General features: G+C 39.1%; 1 protein-coding gene across 5 annotated transcripts in view; it reads left to right on the top strand.

Moving 5' to 3' along the window:
* Window positions 1-17,529, top strand: part of NCOA1 (nuclear receptor coactivator 1) — a 262,035-nt gene that overhangs the window by 219,823 nt on the left and 24,683 nt on the right. For all 5 annotated transcript variants that reach the window (XM_060168750.1, XM_060168748.1, XM_060168749.1 and 2 more), the window contains exons 17-18: window positions 12,350-12,451; window positions 14,379-14,781. In XM_060168750.1, the coding sequence (XP_060024733.1) occupies window positions 12,350-12,451; window positions 14,379-14,781 (505 nt within the window). The remainder of the gene's footprint in view (window positions 1-12,349; window positions 12,452-14,378; window positions 14,782-17,529) is intronic.

Here is a 17,529-nt window from a genome sequence, read left to right as displayed (position 1 = left end):
AAAGAATCTAATAAATAATTCCTTTACCTCGTAGGTGTTGTGTAGATTAAATGAGATAATAGATGTAGAGCATAGATGTAAAGCTCTTAGCACAGTGCCTGGTATGTAGTCCCACTTAGTAAATACTAGCTATTATTATAAAATTATATTCAGTAAATATAACAAATAATATAAAATGTGCTTCCATTCCACTTAAAAGGAGGAAGATGATGAAAGGGAGAGTTGACATAGGATGAAAAATTGTTTTTTGGTTTTTTTTTGCGTTACGCGGGCCTCTCACTGTTGTGGCCTCTCCTGTTGCGGAGCACGGGCTCCGGACGCGCAGGCTCAGCGGCCATGGCTCACGGGCCCAGCTGCTCCGCGGCATGTGGGATCTTCCCGGACTGGGACACGAACCTGTGTCCCCTGCATTGGCAGGCGGACTCTCAACCCCTGTGCCACCAGGGAAGCCCAAAAATATTTTTAATGGTAGACTAAGGAATAATTTTTAAATGCTGGAGTGGAATAAAGGACACAAAGAGGAATTAAGGGAAGAGAAAGAAGAAAACAGAAACAAAGGAAACAATAATACGTTCTGAGTATTATTTAAGATAAACTACTTTTTGTTATAACTTGTCATTCATTATTAGATAGCACAATAAGAAATACTTAATAGTTCCCCTGTATTGAATTTTTCACAAAATATATTTAGGGGGACTATACTAGTTACTGAGATGAATACAAAGAATAAAAGATATAGGCAATTTTCAGAACATACAATCAGCTTGGGGTATTCAAAACATAGTGTACAGTCAGCCCTCTGTATCTGCAGGTTCCACATCTGCAGATTAAACCAACTGTGGATCAGAAAGAGTATTTTTTTTAAATCCCAGAAAGCAAACGTTTCTGGCAATGAAAACTGCCTGATAAAAGAATAAGCTTCCTTAAAGAACTCTTTGTTTTGGCAAGAATGTATGTGGTGGCTGAATCAGGGTTCTCAACCTCATCACTATGAGCCTTTGGGGACTGGTACATTGAAGGATGTTTAGCAACATCCCTGGCCTCTACCCACCAGATACTAGTAGCAACCCCTCCCCAAGCTGTGGTAACTAAAAATGTCGTCATATATTGCCAACTCTTTCTTATGGGGCAGAAGTCACCCCTGGTTGAGAACCTCTTGGCCAGATAATCATCTTTCAGGTTTACTGTAGAAGGGCTTCTTGCTAAGGCACTGGAAAAAAATCCATTCAGGCAGATAAAGTGACAGCAAGCCTGAATTGTGTATGTGTGCACATGTGTGCATTTTACACATATAGGCTGGGTTTGTGCTCTTCCACTGGCCTCAAGCACCACATCTCCTTTAGTAACACAAGCCTGGCAATGTGACCTTTAAAGGCTTTTGAATTTGTGTAACCAGCTCTAATCTAAGGATTACCAGCTTCTCTCTTCCCACTCCCTAACCCCCAAAGGTTAAGGTTTTGGAGGAGATAAAGGGTATGGTGATCCTTTTAGGAAGACTTCCTTGGAAGAAGTAGAATTTGACCTGCTTACTGGAAAATGGGTAACATTTTAGTAATCAGAAAGAAGAAGCAGTTTAGAGTGAGACTGTTGTACACAGCATTAGTTAGGTTGTACACACAGTCAAGGGGAGGGGAAGATAAACTGAGTTTTTCCAAGGGCAGGAATAATTTTTCTTTTAACAGAAAGTCCTTGTAGATTGCTACTTTTAGAATAATTCCTTCTACTTCTAAAAGTAACCTATTTATTTTCTAAGGTTTTGATTTATTTTCTAAGGTTCTTTTCTCACTTGTACTACTTCTCAAACATTTTTCCTCTGTCCCCACCCATTTCATTTTCATGTTATCTCACAATTCAAAGAATATATAAAGCTGTAAGTTTGGAATCCCAACTCCCACACTTCTGGCAATTTTACTTCTCTTCATCGCTAAGTATTAATGTATTTTCACCTATCCTCATTGCCTTCTCTTCTGTTTTTAGACTTGCTGTTCTTTCTGCCTTGAGTTAACTCTGCCATCCTCTTTGCCACCTGGCATTCTCACCTTTCAAGGTTCCATTGAGCTCACTCATGCTCTTGGTCCCTGCCTTCAGGTCCTAGGCTAAGTTAGTTGCTCCCCCAGTGCTGCTCTACATATCTCTATATATGCAGTATAGTGCTTGTGCGTTGCACTTCTGTATTGGCCTCTGCCACTGAACAGAGAGTTCCCAGAAAATAGAAATTTGCTCACTTTTGTAGCCTGAAAACTTTATATACTATCTTGCATATACTGAGTTTTTTGATAAATCTTTGTAAAACTTATGGTTCATTTAAACTTATGTGCAAGGTCTGTTGAGTTTAAGAAGTATGTAGATTTTCATACTTAAGAGCCTTTTAGAACCATAATATTGCTTATCTTTATTTTTGACGTGATTCTGAATGTTTTATCCTATTCCACAGTGCCTGAAAGTTGTAATTTTAATATTTATATTATATTGGGCTTTTCCCTCCAAATCAATTTGTTTTCTAATCTAATGGGAGTCAAAAAATGAATGAAACTAGAGTTGAGAATTGAGCTTTTTGGAGATAGCTGTTTGCAGCTCTTTGGATTCTCTTATAAAATTTTCATAGGCTTTCTAGTTTGCAAATAGTATATTAAAATATATTAAATGTATTAAATATGAATATAATAAAATACATTGATATGTCCATGTATTTTATAAATAATTTATATATTATTAAGTACCGTATAAACACAAAACAGTATGATATTATTACTGTTATCTCTCTGAGAAGTTTATTCGTATCAAATCGTTGAGTAAGAAATCCTTTAAGCAATAGGTTGTTTATCAGGAGATATCACTTCTAAGGATGCTTGTTTTGTTATTTGATAAAGTTAAGGCATGCCAATGACCTGGAATCCTAAGCCTGATATAGATATTATCTTTCAAACTAATGTTCCATAGAAGATTGTTCTAGGAGATAATAATAAATGTTAATGGCTATATGTAAGAAAGAAAGGTTCATGATAAATTGCATAGTTTATCCCCTTCTTGGGAGCTCTGCACTGTGCTTTGGCCAATTAAAGGCTCATAGAATTAATACAGTAAAGAAATCTGTTTCACCTTGTGTAACCCATTATTTCCAATGCTTAATACAGCACAGCATGCTATTTTCCTGGCACATCTATTAATATCCTGCAGAACAATGTTCTTTAGAACACCAATTTGGGAAATGCTGGTCTAAAGTAATTACTTCTTCTAGTTAAATAAATAGTCCATTTTCTCAGACCATTTGTTTCTTATATACTTCTCTCCAGCTAATGAAATTACGTCGGATTTTCCCCAAATATGTACCCATCAGACAGGTACCCTCCAAGTCAGAAGTACCTCAACTTTTCCATTCATCTTCCAGACCTTTATAGAATGTTCCCTATTGTATATTTACTTTTTTACTCACAACAGTTTAAGACCTAGGGCCAATGTTTCTTTTCTCTCCATTATTGCATGTGTCTGAAATAACTAAGTTTTTTTAAAAAATTCTTATTGGAGTATACTTGCTTTACAATGTTGTGTTAGTTTCTACCGTACAGCAAAGTGAATCAGCTATACGTATACATATATCTCCTCTTTTCTGGATTTCCTTGCCATCTAGGTCACCACAGAGCATTGAGTAGAGTTCCCTGTACTGTACAGTAGGTTCTCTTCAGTTATCTGTTTTATACATAGTATCAATAGTGTATATATGTCAATCCCAATCTCCCAATTCCTCCCACCCCCACCCCCACGTCCCCCTTGGTATCCATACGTGTGTTCTCTAGTCTGTGTCTCTATTTCTGCTGTGTAAATAAGATCATCTATACCAATTTTTTCAGATTCCACATATTATGCATTAATATATGATATTTGTTTATCTCTTTCTGACTTACTTCACTCTGTCTGACAGTCTCTAGGTCCATCCACGTCTCTACAAATTACCCAATTTCGTTCCATTTTATGGCTGAGTAATATTCCATTGTATATACGTACCACATCTTCTTTATCCATTCATCTGTCAATGGACATTTAGATTGCTTTCATGTCCTGGCTGTTGTAAATTGTGCTGCAGTGAACATTGGGGTGCATGTGTCTTTTTGAATTATGGTTTTCTCTAGGTATATGCCCAGTAGTGGAATTGCTGGGTCATGTGGTAGTTCTATTTTTAGTTTTTTAAGGACCTTCCATACTGTTCTCCATAGTGGCTGTATCAGTTTACATTCCCACCAACAGCACAAGAGGGTTCCCTTTTCTCCACACCCTCTCCAGCATTTGTTGTTTGTAGATTTTGAGATGATGGCCATTCTGACCAGTGTGAGGTGATATCTCAAGGTAGTTTTGATTTGCATTTCTCTAATAATTAGTGATGTTGAGCATCTTTTCATGTGTTTGTTGGCCATCTGTATGCCTTCTTTGGAGAAATGTCTATTTAGGTCTTCTGCCCATTTTTTGATTGGGTTGTTTGTTTTTCTGATACTGAGCTGCATGAGCTGTTTATATATTTTGGAGAGTAATCCTTTGTCAGTTGCTTCATTTGCAAATATTTTCTCCCATTCTGAGGGTTGTTTTATCGTCTTGTTTATGGTTTCCTTTACTGTGCAAAAGCTTTTAAGTTTAATTAGGTCCTATTTGTTTATTTTTCTTTTTATTTCCATTACTCTAGGACGTGGGTCAAAAAAGATCTTGCTGCAATTTATGTCAAAGAGTGTTCTTCCTGTGTTTTCCTCTAAGAGTCTTATAGTGTCTGGCCTTACATTTAGGCCTTTAATCCATTTTGAGTTTATTTTTGTGTATGGTGTTGGGGACTGTTGTAATTTCATTCTTTTACATGTAGCTGTCCAGTTCTCCTAGCACCACTTATTTTTTTTTTAATAAATGTATTTATTTATTTATTATTTTTGGCTGCATTGGGTCTTCATTGCTGCGCAGGCTTTCTCTAGTTGCAGCGAGCGGGGGCTACTCTTCATTGTGGTGCACGGGCTTCTCGCTGTGGTGGCTTCTCATTGCGGAGCACAGGCTCTAGACACGTGGGCTTCAGTAGTTGTGGCTCGTGGGCTCTAGAGCACAGGCTCAGTAGTTGTGGCGCACGGGCTTAGGTGCTCCGTGGCATGTGGCATCTTCCTGGACCAGGGCTCGAACCCGTGTCCCCTGCGTTGGCAGGCAGATTCTTAACCACTGCGCCACCAGGGAAGCCCTCCCAGCACCACTTATTGAACAGCCTATCTTTTCTCCATTGTATATTCTGGCCTCCTTTCTCATAGATTAGGTGACCACAGGTGTGTGGGTTTATCTCTGGGCTTTCTATCCTGTTCCATTGATCTATATTTCTGTTTTTGTGCCAGTACCATACTGTCTTGATTACTGTAGCCCTGTAGTATAGTCTGAAGTCAGGGAGGATGATTCCTCCAGCTTCATTTTTTTTTTTTTCTCAACATTGCTCTTGCTGTTCGAGGTCTTTTGTGTTTCCATACAAATTGTAACATTTTTTTGCTCTAGTTCTGTGAAAAATGCCACTGATAATTTGAAAAGGATTGCATTGAATCTGTAGATTGCTTTGGGTAGTATAGTCATTTTCACAATATTAATTCTTCCAATCCAAGACCATGGTGTGTCTCTCCATCTGTTAGTGTTGTCTTTGATTTCTTTCATCAGTATCTTATAGTTTTCTGCATACAGGTCTTTTGCCTCCTTAGGTAGGTTTATTCCTAGGTATTTTATTCTTTTTGTTGCAGTGGTGAATGAGATTGTTTCCTTAATTTCTCTTTCTGATCTTTCAGTGTTAGTGTACAGGAATGCAAGGGATTTCTGTGTATTAACTTTGTATCCTGTGACTTTACTAAATTCCTTGATGAGCTCTAATAGTTTTCTGGTGGCATCTTTAGGATTTTCTTAGTATAGTATCATGTCATCTGCAAACAATGACAGTTTTACCTCTTCTTGGTAAATTTGGATTCGTTTTATTTCTTTTTCTTCTCTGATTGCTGTGGCTAGGACTTCCAAAACTATGTTGAATAATAGTGGTGAGAGTGGGCACCCTTGTCTTGTTCCTGATTTTAGAGGAAATGCTTTCAGTTTTTCACCATTGAGAATAATGTTTGCTGTGGATTTGTCATATATGGCCTTTATTATGTTGAGGTAGTTTCCCTCTATGCTCACTTTCTGGAGTGTTTTCTATCATAAATGGGTGTTGAATTTTGTCAAAAGCTTTTTCTGCATCTATTGAGATGATCATATGGTTTTTGTTCTTCAGTTTGTTAATATGGTGTGTCACATTTATTGATTTGCATATATTGAAGAGTCTTTGCATCCCTGATATAAATCCCACTTGATTATGGTGTATGATCTTTTCAACGTGTTGCTGGGTTCAGTTTGCTAGTATTTTAAGGATTTTTGTATTTATATTCATCAGTGATATTGGCCTGTAATTTTCATTTTTTTGTGAGATCCTTGTCTGGTTTTCGTATCAGGGTGATGGTGGCCTAGTAGAATGAATTTGGGAGTGTTCTGCCCTCTGCAAATTTTTGGAAAAGTTTGAGAAGGATAGGTGTTAGCTCTTCTCTAAATGTTTGATAGAATTCGCCTGTGAAGCTTTCTGGTCCTGAACTTTTGTTTGTTTGAAGATTTTTTTTTTTTTTTTTTTTTGTGTTACGTGGGCCTCTCACTGCTGTGGCCTTGCCCGTTGCGGAGCACAGGCTCTGGACACACAGGCTCAGCAGCCATGGCTCACGGGCCCAGCCACTCCGCGTCATGTGGGATCCTCCCGGACTGGGACACGAACCAGTGTCCCCTGCATCCGCAGGTGGACTCTCAACCACTGTGCCACCAGGGAAGCCCTGTTTGAAGATTTTTAATCACAGTTTCAATTTCAGTGCTTGTGATTGGTCTGTTCCTATTTTCTATTTCTTCCTGGTTCAGTCTTGGAAGGTTGTACCTTTCTAAGAATTTGTCCATTTCTTCCAGGTTGTCCATTTTATTGGCATATAGTTGCTTGTAGTAGTCTCTTAGGATCCTTTGTATTTCTGCGGTGTCAGTTGAAACTTCTCCTTTTTCAATTCTAATTTTATTGATTTGAGTCCTCTCCCTTTTTTTTTTGATGGGTCTTACTAAAGGTTTATCAATTTTGTTTATCTTCTCAAAGAACCAACTCTTTGTTTTATTGATTTTTGCTATTGTTTTTTTTGTTTCTCTTTCATTTATTTCTGCTCTGATCTTTATGATTTCTTTCCTTCTAGTAATTTTTGGTTTTGTTTGTTCTTTTTGTAGTTGCTTTAGGTGTAAGATTAGGTTGTTTATATGAGATTTTTCCTGTTTCTTGATGTAGGATTGTATTGCTATAAACTTACCTCTTAGAACTGCTCTTGCTGCCACCCATAGGTTTTGGGTCACCGTGTTTTCATTGTCATTTTTTTCTAGGTATTTTTTGATTTCCTTTTTGATTTCTGCAGTGATCTCTTGGTTACGTAGTAGCACATTGTTTAGCCTCCCTGTGTTTGTGATTTTTACAGTTCTTTTTCCTGTAATTGATTTCTAATCTCATAGCATTGTGGTCAGAAGTGATGGTTGATACAATTTCAGTTTTCTTAAATTTACCAAGGCTTGATTTGTGACCCAAGATGTGATCTCTCCTGGAGAATGTCCTGTGTGCACTTGAGAACAAAGTGTATTCTGCTGCTTTCAGATGGAATTTCCTATAAATATCAATTAAGTCTATCTGGTCTCATGTGTTATTTAAGACTTGTGTTTCCTTATTAATTTTCTGTCTGGATGATCTATCCATTGGAGTGAGTGCTAAAGTCCCCCACTATTACTGTGTTACTGCTCAATTCCCCTTTTATGGCTGTTAGCATTTGCCTTATGTATTGAGGTGCTCCTGTGTTGAGTGCATAAATATTTTCAATTATTACATCTTCTTCTTGGATTGATCCCTTGATCGTCATGTGGTGTCCTTCCTTCTCTCTTGTGATAGTCTTTATTTGAAAGTCTATTTTTTCTGACATGAGTATTGCTACTCTAGCTTTCTTTTGATTTCCATTTGCATAGAATATTTTTCCATCCCCTCACTTTCCGTCTGTATGTGTCCCTAGGTCTGAAGTAGGTCTCTTGTAGACAACGTATATACAGGTCCTGTTTTTGTATCCATTCAGCCAGTCTGTCTTTTGGTTGGAGCATTAATTCATTTACATTTAAGGTAATTATCGATATGTGTGTTCCTATTATCATTTTCTCAATTGTTTTGGGTTTGTTTTTTTTGTTTTTGTGGTACGCGGACCTCTCACTGTTGTGGCCTCCCGTTGCGGAGCACAGGCTCCGGATGCGCAGGCTCAGCGGCCATGGCTTACGGGCCCAGCTGCTCCACAGCATGTGGGATCTTCCCGGACCGGGGCACGAACCCTTGTCCCCTGCATTGGCAGGTGGACTCTCAACCACTGCGCCACCAGAGAAGCCCCTTGGGTTTGTTTTTGTAGGTCTTTTTCTTCTCTTGTCTTTCCTGCCTAGAGAAGTTCCTTTAGCATTTGTTGCAGAGCTGGTCTGGTGATGCTGAATTCTGTTAGCTTTTGCTTGTCTGTAGAGCTTTTGATTTCTCCATCAAATCTGAATGAGAGCCTTAATGGGTAGAGTAATTTTGGTTGTAGGTTTCTCCCTATCACTTTAAATATATCCTGCCACTCCCTTCTGGCCTGCAGAGTTTCTGCTGAAAGATCAGCTGATAACCTTATGGAGATTCCCTTGTATGTTATTTATTGCTTTTCCCTGCTGCTTTTAATATTTTTTCTTTGTATCTAATTTTTTGTTAATTTGGTTAATATGTGTCTCAGCATGTTTCTCCTTGGGTTTATCCTGTATGGGAGGCTCTGTGCTTCCTGGAATTAACTATTTCCTTTCCCATGTTAGGAAAGTTTTCGACTATAATCTTTTCAAATATTTTCTCACACCCTTTCTCTTTTTCTTCTTCTTCTAGGACCCCTGTAATTTTGAATATTGGTGCATTTAATGTTGTGCCGGAGGTCTCTGAGACTGTCCTCAATTCTTCATTCTTTTTTCTTTATTCTGTTCCTCAGCAATTATTTCCACCATTCTGTCTTCCAGCTCACTTATCAGTTCTTCTTCATCAGTTATTCTGCTGTTGATTCCTTCTAGTATATTTTTAACTTCAGTTATTGTGTTGTTCATCACTGTTTGTTCTTTAGCTCTTCTAGGTCCTTGTTAATCATTTCTCGTATTTCCTCCATTCTATTTCTGAGATTTTGGATCATCTTTACTATCATTACTCTGGATTCTTTTTCAGGTTTATTGCCTATTTCCTCTTTATTTATTTGGTCTTGTGGGTTTTTACCTTGCTCCTTTGTCCGCAACATATTTCTCTGTCTTCTCATTTTGTCTGGCTTACTCTGTTTGAGGTCTCCTTTCCGCAAGCTGCAGGGTTGTAGTTCCTTTTGCTTCTGGTGTCTGCCCCCAGTGGGTGAGGTTGGTCCAGTTGCTTGTGTAGGCTTCCTGGTGGGAGGGACTTGTGCCTGTGTTCTGGTGGGTGGAGCTGGATCTTGTCCCTCTGGTGGGCAGGTCCACGTCTGGTGGTGTGTTTTGGTGTGTCTGTGGGCTTAGTACAACTTGAGGCAGCCCATCTGCTGATGGGTGGGTTTGTGTTCCCGTCTTGCTTGTTGTTTGGCTTGGGGCGTTCAGCACTGAAGCCTGCAAGCAGTTGGGGGAGCTGGGTCTTGGAGTTGAGATGGAGACCTCCAAGAGAGCTCTCGCCAATTAATATTTCCTGGGCAAGCAAACAGCAACAAAAACAATTAAAAACAAACAAACAAACAAAACCCCAAATAAATGGTAAAAGCAAAACCAAACAAAAACAAAGAAAACATACACACATACAAAATAAGAAACAAAAACAGAGAAGAAAAAACTAGAACAACCAAACAAAAGAACCTCAAAATGAAATCAAACAATTAAAAACAAAATCAACAAAAACAAAAAATAGAAAACAAAAGAAAAGCAGAATGGGAACTGAAGGAAAAAGCAAAGAAAACAAAACAAACACACAAAAATGATTTTTAAAAAATGATTTAAAAAAGATAACAAATAGAACAAAGGAAAAAAGATAAAAAGAAAATAGAACAAAGGAAAGAAACAAAGAGAAAGAACAACAAAAAGTAACATAGAAATAGAAATATAAAACAATTAAAAATATAAAAAAATTTTAAAAGCTAAATAAAAATAAGAACAAATAATAATAGAAAAACAGCAACAAAACAAAACATTAAGAAAATAGTAAAAATTATATTTTCCTGGTCTCAGCTATCAGTGTCATTGCCCCCACTGTGAGTCACAGCCAACCTTCACCTCCCCAGGAAGCCCTCCAAAGCCTCTAGGTAGGTCTCTGGTCCCTCTGTGGACACTGTGGGGCAGCTAAGACCCTGACCTGGCCCAGCTTCCATGTGTACTAGTCCCCAAAGTCCACAGCTGCTAGAGCTAGGCCAGTTTCAGTTGTGGGAACACTCATTGTCCATTCAGATATTCCATTGATGCAGGGTTTACCAAGCTGAAGGCAGGGATTTAATCTGTGGTTTGTGTAGCTGCACGGAAAGATTTTTGTTCCTCTTCCTTAGTCGATCTGCCTCTGGGGCTTAGCTGTGGTTTTAGCCTCACCTCTGCATTTTGGCCACCCACAGGAGTCTGCCCCCGAGGCTGCCGTGGAGCACTTGGGTCTGCCCTGGTGAGGACAGGGCATAGAGGTGGCACGACTGCCTGGGTCATGGGGGCCCTGGCAGTGATAGGGGTGTGGCAAAGCCAGTGGCTACAGGCACGAGAGATCTGGCCCCGGTGGGAGGCTTTCCTAGCACCTGGCAGCTGGTGCAAGAAGGTCAGCCCTGGTGGGGGCTTTTTTTAGCACCTGGAATGGCAGGGGCCCAGCACGTGGGGAGAGAGAGGCTGCAGTGGCAGCTCCACCCCCTGTGCGTCACGCAACAGAGGTGCCTTGCTTCCATGGCAGTCTGGGTTTCCTCCACAAGCATTCCTCATTGTGGATTTCCTCCCTCCTGTCCCTTTAGGCTATCTTCTCACAGCCAACAGCAGTCCTCCCTGCAGGTTTGCTCTCCAGTCCCCATGTTCCAGCTCTCAGCCCCCATGTGCACCGGCGGACACACGTCCCAGTCTGGGGTGTGGAAGGCTGTGGTGCAGACCATCTGTGTAGGTCTGTCCTGTCTGCCACAGACTGGCCATTTCACCCTCTTCCAACAGCCTCAGATGCTCCCCTTCTGTCCCAACTGATTTCCCCATTGGTGAGGGGGCTTTCCTGGATGCGGGAACCTCTCTTCTGCTTCAGCTCCCCGCCAGGGGTGCAGATCCCGTCCCACTTCCTCTCCTCTTCTTTTTCCCTTCTTTCTTTCATCCTGCCCAGTTATGCAGGGATCTTTTCTGTCCTTTCCGGTGTCCAAGGTCTTCTAGTGTTCATCTGGTGTTCTGTGAGAATTGTTCCATGTATTCTTAATGCATTTGTGGAAGGAGATGAACTCCGTGTCCTCCTACTCCTCCACCATCTTGGTGAATCTGAAATAACTAAGTATTAACATGTTTTAAAAAGCATGATAAACATGTTTATGTGTGTATATATATGTATAAACACTGCAGAACACAATATAGCAGAGCATTTAAAAGTAGAATACATACACATATAATATATTTATGCATGTAGGTATATATGCATTTATACATATGTATGTACGTATATATATATGTATGTTGTGTGTATGTATTCTACTGTTTTTTTAATTAATTTATTCTTTTATTCTTGGCTGCGTTGGGTCTTTGCTGCTGTGCGCGGGCTTTCTCTAGTAACGGCGAGTGGGAGCTACTCTTCGTTGTATTGCATGGGCTTCTCACTGCGGTGGCTTCTCTTGTTGTGAAGCACGGGCTCTAGGTGCACAGGCTTCAGTAGTTGTGGCACGCGGGCTCAGTAGTTGTGGCTCGCAGGCTCTAGAGCGCAGCCTCAGTAGTTGTGGTGCACGGGTTTAGTTGCTCCGTGGCGTATGGGATCTTCCCAGTCCAGGGCTCGAACCCGTGTCCCCTGCATTGGCAGGCAGATTCTTAACCACTGAGCCACCAGGGAAGTCCTGTATTCTACTTTTAAATGCTCTGCCCTGTTTAGAGTTCGGTAGGCAGAAAATATTTGATAAATGTTAGGAATTGCCAACCTTTTGGCAAATAAACATGGGAAGTAATCTTACTAAACCTGCAATACTAGCACCTCTTAATAATCAATACAAAGTTTGTGTTACTCTAAAAGGGCCATGCTATATGTTTATATGTAGAAATATATCTCATTGTTTCCATTTTTCTCTAGTTGATCCACCAAAATCGGCAAGCCATCTTGAACCAGTTTGCAGCAAACGCTCCTGTTGGCATCAGTATGAGATCAGGCATGCAGCAGCAAATTACACCTCAGGTAACGTGAGAAAACCAGGCATTGTTAGTACTTCTCTAACCCATAACCCAAACTGTATTTCTTAAAGTGTTGACTTGAGTGTCTTTGAAATGGTCTGTGAACTGATCTTTTAATGATGTTTGTACTGTAGCTTTCTTCTAGAATGAATTTATAATCAACTTGTGATACCCCTTACTGATATTTGATGTAAAGCTGAGGGTTCTTTGTTTCATTTTGTTGTTATTATTGTCATTGCTATTAGATATCAGGTGACTAAGTAGAAAACTCTTATTGCTGTCCTGATTAGTACCAGTATTAAGAAGCCTTGGATATGAAACTGTGTGTATGGTACCTGAAACCTGATCAAAACCCAGTCACACATTGCTTAGTTATCTTAACTAACTTGCATTCTCCACGTAGTCTGAGCATCAGCATTTTGGTTTTTATTTGTTTTAATGATCCTTGTGTAAGAACCCAGAGCCATTGGAACTAAACATAAAAAGAACGGTGAAGGCTTCTAAGTGTTATCTAGTACTTCCTCCCTATTTAACTTCTGCATGTACTTTAATATTTTTGCTTCAACCACTTTTTTTTTTTTTTTGGCTGCACCACGCAGCTTGTGGGATCTTAGTTCCCTGACCAGGGATTGAACCCGGGCCCACGGCAGTGAAAGCGCCAAGTCCTAACCACTGGACCACCAGGGATTTCCCTCAACCACTTTTTTTGTGGTTTCCCAACAAATTACACAAAAATTTGGGGGATGAGGTATTTTAGAGAGGATTCGAACAAAACACTTCTCCATAAAATGAACCTAGAAGGATTGGGAGCAAATACTAACCAAAAGGATAAATATTGATAGAAACTGCTGTTTAGCAGCAGATGTTGACATCTTCATGGATCCAGACTTGGGTTTTTCTGTCTTAAAAATCTCAGTGGTTAGCTCATGCAAGGGTAATTAGGTTATAAGGAAACAAGACCCCACTGTTGGAATTCACATAAAGACAGATTCTATCAGGAAGTCATCATGTCACAGTTTCTTCCAGAGTAGACTTCATCTGGTTGGCAATTTTCATTTTTATGGAGCTGTATGCTTTAATCAGCTCCTCAACCTGAACGGACATTTTCTGATGAAGGCTTTATTGACATGCCATGTTGCTTTGCAAGTTAGACCAGAAAGTGACTTCAACCTAATTTTACCACTTCTTTCATCATTCATAATATTATAACCATTAAAACACTTACTCTAATGCCTGGAGCAGTCTTACACTGCAACAATAATATAAGATACCTGGGTTCATTTATTTCTGCTTATTATTTTGTTTCTAATTAATTATTTGCTTTTTAAGTGACGATTTGGCATTGGATCCCAGATTTCTGATTCTTCCTTTTTTAATGGTATTTGTAGATTTTTCTAATTGTGAAGATAATGCACATTCATTATAGATAATTTGGAAAATACAGAAAATTAAAATCACCTGTTACTACATTTCATTTAAGTAAAGTGGAATAAATGATCTCCAAGAGAAAAGGGAAAACTAAGTTTCACCGTACTAGAAACACAGTGAATTTTTTGGAAATGAAAAAGAAAATGTCCCCTAACAACCTAATGCCAGATAAGATAGAAGTTATCAGGCACATTTTATTTCTCTTCTTTATGGTTTTCAGGTTTCTCTTAATAGTTTTCATGGCCTATAATACTAATCAATATATGCTTTCTTAGACTTTTATCAGTCCTGTGTGACTTTAATCTGTAAAATGTACTTATTTTCTCTCCTGTAGCTATTACTTAAGAGGTTTTCTTCCTTTTCTGTTTTAGTTTCCCTTGTACACTGATAATTGCTACATATTCTGTTGCTCCAAGCTACTCGGCTTAATCCTGTAAGCTGTCTAAGATAGGTGGTAATCATAATAATATTAGTAAGTGAGGATTTTTTTCTCTCTTTTTTAGCCACCCCTGAATGCCCAAATGTTGGCACAGCGCCAGCGGGAGCTGTATAGTCAACAGCACCGACAGAGGCAGCTAATACAGCAGCAAAGAGCCATGCTTATGAGGCAACAGAGCTTTGGGAACAACCTCCCTCCCTCATCTGGACTGCCAGTTCAAATGGGGAACCCCCGTCTTCCTCAGGGTGCTCCGCAGCAATTCCCCTACCCACCAAACTATGGTACAAATCCAGGAACCCCACCTGCTTCTACCAGCCCATTTTCACAACTGGCAGCAAATCCTGAGGCAACCTTGGCCAACCGCAACAGCATGGTGAACAGAGGCATGACAGGAAACATGGGAGGCCAGTTTGGCACTGGAATCAGTCCTCAGATGCAGCAGAATGTCTTCCAGTACCCAGGATCAGGTATGAGGATTACACCTTTATGTTGCTTTTATAAGTACAGTTGGCCCTCAGCATCCACGGGTTCCATACCTGTGGATTCAACAACCCCAAATCGAAAATATCCACCCCCCCCAAAAAAAAAAAATTCCAGAAAGTTCCTAAAAGCAAAACTTGGATTGGCTGCACTCTGGGAACTATTTACATAGCATTTACATTGTATTAGGTTTTACAAGTAATCTAGAGATGATTTAGTATATGGGAGGATGTGCATAGGTTCTGTTTCTCCATTTTATATAAGGGACTTGAGCATCCATGGATTTTGGTATCCATGAGGGTCCTGGAACCAATTCCCTATGGATACCAAGGGACGACTATACCACATACAGGCTTAGGTCTCTCTTCACATGTGTTTCAGTTCACTGACATTGAGGCAATTTGCTGAAGAAGAAAGATGCTGAGGGAGTTCCCTGGTGGCCTAGTGGTTAGGATTCCGGGCTTTCACTGCCCTGGCCTGGGCGGAACTGAGATCATGCAAGCCGCGGGGCGCGGCCAAAAAACAGAAAAGACGTTGGTGTTGGAGTCAGGAGATCCAGGCTCTAGGTTCAGCTCTTGCCACTAAATGGTTGAGTGGTTTGAGGCTTCTCTCTTACATAAAGCTAAGATGATTAAATTAGAGGATCCACAAGGACCTGACACGAAAATTTTTAACATTTTGTCCGCAAAGCATATTCTTACTTTCTCTCATGGATCCCTATAAGAATCTTATGAGAGTCCATGTCAGACAATGGGTGTAAGTACATTAACTCAAAATTTGCATACAAATTTTTAAAATTATCTTGGAAATTTTTTTTGATAGATTATATAAGGATAATCAGTCTTCGCAGATTATCTCAGACTTCTCATTGGTGTCACCACCCTTAGCTGCTTAGGTTGTAAGCTGTTCCTCTGAAATATCAGGCAGCTTTCTGGCTTTCAAAAGCTTTGTTCTTTTTTAATCTTTCATTTGCAGTGTCTCTGTCCTACTCCCTTTGTCCTAGGTAATGATATCTTTTTAAAATTTTTCTTCTATCACTTGGAGATTCTAATAGGTAGTGGCAATAAAACACATTTGATTAATCCACCAGGTTTAATTAAACTTTGATGCAAAATTAATGGCAAATTCCTGGGAGAAAAATTGAAATAAATCCCTTCATTTTATAAATGAAAGAAAAAGTAAATTTTAAGCCTGCTTAAAAATGAATTTCAATGAGAAAGCTGCTGTTTGACCTGAATAAAATGTTGAAGTTATATAGAGATTTTTTTACATGGCAGTATGCTTATCAACTTTGACAGCCAAATCAATTTAGACTTTTCATTCTGGTGGCAACAAGTGCTGAAATCCTTTGACTATTAAATTAAGTATCTAGGGAGACATGTGTCAGAGAGTACCAGAATTCTCTAAGACGTTTTAATCAAAATTATACCACATCAGTTTCTTTGTCCTCAAGACAATGAAGTCATCTTTGGCTGGTTTATATCACTTACACTGTATGTGTGGGCAAGAAAAGTATTATAAATCCATATTTTAATTATAAGATTGTCTGAACAGGAGTGGCCTTCAAAAGAGTTGTATTTTCATGTGCCTTGTGATTTGTGTATGCAAAGATTTTGACAAGGTTCCTTCAGTGTATTCCAGCCTACAGAAGTACTTCCTCCAACATGAGAAGACTTACATAGTTGTTTCCCCATTGCTCTTCCAAAACGGCAACTTAGCCAAAACAGCAAATTGATTCTTAGTAGCATTTATGATACTGATTGCAGAGCCTTAAATCACAAGATTTATGTCATTCATTGGGGAAAAAAATAACCACAAATAAGCCAAACATTAATAAATCCCCCAATAAATTCTCTTATTAAAAAAAAATAAGATTAAAACGGTACGTCTCAAAAAACTAAAAATACAACTACCATGTGACCCAGCAGTTCTACTACTGGGTATATATCTGAAAAAAACGAAAACACTAATTTGAAAAGATACATGCACCCCAATGTTCATCGCAGCATTATTTACAATAGCCAAGATATGGAAGCAACCGAAGTGTCGATTAACAGATGAATGGGTAAAGAAGCTGTGGTATATATATATATACAATGGAATACTACTCAGCCATAAAATAAATGATGATATTTTGCCATTTGTAACAACATGGATGGACTTGGAAGATATTTTGCTAAGAGGGAAGAAACTGATGGTTACCAGTGGGGAGGGACAAGTTAGGGGTAAGGGATTAAGAGGCACAAACTACTATGTATAAAATAAATAAGCTACAAGGATATCTTGTGCTTATTTAGCCAATATTTTATAATGATTATAAATGGAATACAACCTTTAAAAATTGTGAATCCTGTGTCGTACACCTGAAACTTATATAGTATTGTACATCAACTATACTTCAATTAAAAATTATTAACTAATTTAAAAAAAAACAAACAGTACTTCTGTCAATTTTCAGTCATACTGCTTAACGCTTCATCTCTGGAAAGCCAAGAAAGGATGACTTCTATCTGCTCCTGTTTCTTGACTAAGCCTCCTGGAAAGGCAGTACTCCAAAACCCCATTTCCTATGAAGTTAACAAGATTTCCTTCAGGGTTGTGGGTCTAGTCTTTAATCTCTTGCAAGCCATATAGATAGAATACAGTGATCGAGATAATGAGTGGGTAGAGCTTCCTTCTTCTCCAGACAGTACAACCAGATATGTTACTACCCATTGTAATTGCTCTATCTGGTA

The sequence above is a fragment of the Lagenorhynchus albirostris genome, chromosome 13, assembly GCF_949774975.1.
Source record: "Lagenorhynchus albirostris chromosome 13, mLagAlb1.1, whole genome shotgun sequence".
Taxonomy (NCBI): Eukaryota; Metazoa; Chordata; class Mammalia; order Artiodactyla; family Delphinidae; genus Lagenorhynchus; species Lagenorhynchus albirostris.
Note: the sequence above shows the minus strand (reverse complement) of the source record. Positions and strands in the feature narration are given on the sequence as shown.